This window comes from Neoarius graeffei, chromosome 23 (assembly GCF_027579695.1).
Source record: "Neoarius graeffei isolate fNeoGra1 chromosome 23, fNeoGra1.pri, whole genome shotgun sequence".
In the NCBI taxonomy this organism is placed as follows: domain Eukaryota; kingdom Metazoa; phylum Chordata; class Actinopteri; order Siluriformes; family Ariidae; genus Neoarius; species Neoarius graeffei.
The window spans coordinates 45,616,654-45,621,594 of record NC_083591.1 but is presented as its reverse complement, the minus strand read 5'-3'; the positions used below and the strand labels follow the sequence as shown (position 1 = coordinate 45,621,594).

Below are 4,941 nucleotides of genomic sequence, written 5' to 3'. Positions count from 1 at the left end.
CAGTTTTATAAGGAAATGTGCTGTAGGTTTTACTGGGCATCTTGCAGAACCAGCCACAGTTCTTCTGGACACATTGACTGTCACACTTGCCTCTTAACCCTTTGATGCAAAACATGGGTCAAAAGTGACCCGGCTGAGTTTTTATCTTCTATATCTTTGCAATAAATTAATTCCATCATTCAGTATTCAAGATATTCCTCAATTAACTTGTTTTTGATCATCATACAGCCTTATTTTATTTTTTCCTTTCTTACTTTTTGAATAAAAACCCTTTTTGGATCACTACCCTTCTAATGCACAACATGGGTCAAAAACGACCTGCATTCATTTTCCAGGTTATTTCATGTATGGCTGAGTGTTTCTATGATATACTTTTGAAATATATTCATTTTGTCATTTACTTTTCCAAATATGCAGTAAATGTCTTGTTTTTGTTTAGCACAAATCATCATTTTTATTTTTCCTTTCTTAAGTTATGAACAAGCACAGCTTTTGTAATTCTACATCAAGTTTACACACATGGGTCAGAACCGACCCGCATGCATTTACTCCAGCGTTTGGTGGGAACTGTGAATTGTGCTTGTGTCAGACATTTCACAGCTCAGCACAGCGACCTTTGCCCATCTAATACATGCAAGTAATGTTTTTCAATTGTTCTAACATTACCTTAGAAAAAAATTGATTATGTTTAGGTTACCTTGAGAGTGAGTAGATTACTTGTCAGAAAGTTACAAGTAATTACTATTAGCTACCGAGCTGTTGACATATTCTACTTTAGTTAGCTAATTTTATTGTAGTTGGCTTAGCTAACTACATTCATTCATTCATTATCTCTAGCCGCTTTATCCTTCTACAGGGTCACAGGCAAGCTGGAGCCTATCCCAGCTGACTATGGGCGAAAGGCGGGGTACACCCTGGACAAGTCGCCAGGTCATCACAGGGCTGACACATAGACACAGACAACCATTCACACTCACATTCACACCTACGGTCAATTTAGAGTCGCCAGTTAACCTAACCTGCATGTCTTTGGGGGAAACCGGAGCACCCGGAGGAAACCCACGCGGACACGGGGAGAACATGCAAACTCCACACAGAAAGGCCCTCGCCGGCCCCAGGGCTCGAACCCAGGACCTTCTTGCTGTGAGGCGACAGCGCTAACCACTACACCACCGTGCCGCCAGCTAACTACATAGTTAATAAATAAATAACTGGCCCCATTCACTGCTAAAGTAATTACTTGAAACAAATTATTATTATAGTATTAAGACATTTAATTTTAAATCACACTTGGATGACCCATGTGTAGTCATTTAAAACGTATTTTTGTTCATAAAGTAAGAAAGAAAAAATTAAATTAATGATTTGTGGTAATTAAAAACAAGATATTTAAAGAATACTTGGAATATTCAATCATAAAATAAATTGATTTCAAAAGATAGAGCGAAGAAAAACTCAGTCAGCATGAAATAGCCTGGAAAATGAATGCGGGTCATTTTTGACCCATGTTGTGCATTAGAAGGGGTGTGCATATGTTTTGCATCAAAGGGTTAATTTTGCACCAAAACCCAGTAGCCTTCATTATGTTTTCTTTTTCATCTCAGATACTGTACGAACATTTTTTTCTGTGACATTTAATTTTCTTCTGGAAAACAAATTTTTCCAACTTTAGAATGTTTTTGTACTGACTCGATAATATAGAAGCCATAACAAAGTTTGTATGAAAAAAATAGGATGCCTAAGACTTTTGTGCAGTACTGTATATACACAATGTTTTCTGCAATAAGATGCCTCTTTAGCTTTTTTGTAAGGTGTCTCCAATGTCATCATGTTTTCAGAACAGAGGGATTTGGGTTTTCTCAGTAACACGACAAGCTACATTTTTTTATCATAACTTGAAGAGGGAGAAACAAAGAGAGGCTGCGAAGAGTACTGTGTACAGCTGCTATAACAAATGATAACAATAATGAAATTATGTCACAGACATTCCACATGATGCCATTCTTTAATAAATAGAAAAATTGTTAGGGTTTTCAAATTGCTGTGGTAGAACACTTCAGGAGGTGGTGTTATTGGAAAATAACCAATTTTATGGTCGTAATGGCCTTCCATGTTTGATTATTTTCCTGTCAGCATGCTCCATCAAGTTTTATTCTGTATACATTTATCTAATCGGTAGTAATGATACTCTAGCGCTAATAAGACAAAAGTTATTCTATTTAAAGTCAAGAACAGATGCTAACTGTGGCAAAACTTTTCAGTGTTTCTGTTCATCAGTGTCTGTAGCTGTTGCCATCCAGTCTGGGTTTTTTTTTTTACTCTTTGCCTGCCAGAAAGCTTATCCAGATTAGCTGCAGGAGTAATGTTGCTAAGATCTGTTGCTTTTTTCAGACAGTGATCAAATGTTTCGAAAGTGAAGTGTGTCTTTCCATAAGCAGGTCACACAAATAGACAAGCTTAACCTGATTTCAGTTCAAATAAGCATAGCGTAAAATCGGGAGCAAATTAATATGTTGCAGACAAGGCTTTTATCATTACACTTTATAACTACGGTATGTAAACTTATGTATAGGAAGGGGGTTATCCCTTTGCTGGGACCAAATGTCCCCGTAATAATCGGAGTACATGCTCTTTTGGCCTTGTGGGGACACTAAGTTGGTTCCCATAACAAATTGTACTTTTTAACAAAGAAAAAAAAATCCATATTTTATTTGAATTACTAAAAGAATCTATACTTTTGCTTTTGATAGGCAATGATAAGTTTAGGATTAGATGTAGGCATAATATTATTTTGGTATGGTAGTTTTTAGGTATGATCAGTTGCAAAATAACTCACAAAATTAGAATGATAAGAATGTGTATGTGTGTGCTGGGAGTGCATGGAGAGTGATTTAGTGTCTGGATGTCTTATGATGCTAAGCAACCCTAGCTGAGGGACTGGTTAGCTCTAAGCTATAGTGACAATGACAGCTGCCAAGAGAGAAAAAGAGCAAGCGAGAGAGTTATACTGCCTCATCTGCCTCGACAGAGATCCAAGAAAGCTTCATCAGGACACCGAAGTTCTCCAACTCATACACATCTGCACAGCTCTGCTTGGCCTGAGGGGAAAAAAAGTTTCCTGAGTTCACAGCGGTTAATATTGAAAACTAAATACATTCTCTAACTTCTGTGAAACCCGAAAAGCCCTTAGGCTGGAGAAAAAAAGAAAAAAAAAACCCGAACACTGCTCTACTCTGTCAGGTAAGCTACATGTATTTAGCTGTTAACAGTAATGTTTAACTGAATTCATACATTTTTTTACTGGTAAAATTTTCTCCACAACAGCAACAGTGAGTATGTCTGGAAAAGTGTCTCAAATTGAAGAAGCTTCATCCTAGCCCTGAAAAGTCTGTGAACAAATCTGTCCATCCATTTGGGAAATTCTATATTCAATGTTTCTTCAAAGGCAAAAGATAGCTCAGCAGCAATGCCATCAAGATGTTGGTCCAAGGGTCCGGGAACCATGGCCCTCTAAAAACATCAGATCCAATGATGTAAAACACCAGAAGAGATGCCAAGGCAGCTGTAAAGAGAACTTGTCTTCTGCAGAGCGTCTCCGCAAACATGCCACCATGCACTTTGGCTACAGCACCCTCAGCCTGTCCATGAAGGGCCTGGATGAGGCACCAGCTGACCTGTGGGAGCTCCATGAGCTGGGGAAACTCAACTTGTCCCTTAACTATCTATACTATCTACCTTCTGGTCTGGGAAATCTGAAGAACCTTGTGGTGCTCAACATATGGGGGAATGAGTTGGAAAAACTTCCCCCTGAGATTGGGCTCCTCCAGAACTTAAAGGTACTGTTTGCCTATTGCAACCACCTCAGTGAGGTGCCTGAGGAGCTGGGCTGCTGTGCCAACCTTGAGGTTCTCAGCCTTGCCAACAACCAGTTGACAGGGCTCCCAGGGAGCCTGGTCTCCATACACAAGCTGGCCAAGCTAAACCTGAGCCACAACCGCATATCACATGTCCCTACTTGCATCTATGCCATGAAGGAGCTTGTGTTCCTGCATATGGCCTACAATGTCTTGGAGAACATTGCCAATGCAATCCAGGAACTAGCCAACCTCAAGATTCTAATACTGGAAGGGAACCACATCCACACACTACCCCAGACTCTGTGCCATTTGACTGACCTGGAGCTCCTCAACGTGGATTTCAATTACCTGCAGAGCATCCCAGTAGAAATGTACATGCTCAAGAACCTCAAAAGGCTGGCATGTCATCCACTTGATAAGGGGCTACATATAGTTCATAATCCACTCATGAAACCTCTACAAGAAGTGCTACAGGGAGGGCTGAATGCTTTGTATAGCTACCTCAAATGTGCCTGAGAACTTGTGATGTAGAATGACAACTGCCAAAACTTTTACATTAAAGCACAGATTGCCAACCCTGGTCTTGGAGTATTCCTTATCTAACAAATTAAATTTTTTTCCTTGCTCTAAAATACTCACTTCAATTTTGGAAGAATTCCTAATTAACTATTTGAATCAGGTGTGTTGGGAGCTGGGAAATTCTGTAAAGCTAATATAAAGTATTACTTCCTGGTGATGCACATCATTTGGCTGAACCAGTACTTGAACTAAAAAAAGAGTGCCAGTACTCCGCTAGTTCCAGTACTTGTTACTGGTTTTAACAAACCATTATTTAAATTTGAAGCTCTGATTAAGACACTAAACAGCTAAGGTTTGAAACCAGGTTCACACTGTACATGTCTTGGAATTATTTACTGAAGCTCATGGGAAACTTCCATTTTAACAAATATTTCAATCCACACCAGTGTTAGAGGTGTGTTAAACACATTTTTCACTTGCACTCTACTTGGGCTGGGTAGCCCTTGGGCATTGGGTTCAGTGGTCAATGAGCTCAGAAGCCCTTGGCACAGCCCAGCCCAATGTC

At 39.5% G+C, this 4,941-nt stretch overlaps 1 protein-coding gene across 1 annotated transcript; it reads left to right on the top strand.

Annotated features, from left to right (window-relative positions):
• Positions 1-3,036: 3,036 nt before the first annotated feature.
• On the top strand, positions 3,037-4,373 carry LOC132871234 (leucine-rich repeat-containing protein 30). Its single transcript, XM_060905355.1, has 2 exons — positions 3,037-3,240; positions 3,325-4,373. Exon 2 carries the CDS (start codon positions 3,432-3,434, stop codon positions 4,371-4,373), a length of 942 nt encoding a protein of 313 aa, XP_060761338.1. The 5' UTR covers positions 3,037-3,240; positions 3,325-3,431.
• The last annotated feature ends 568 nt before the right edge of the window (positions 4,374-4,941 follow it).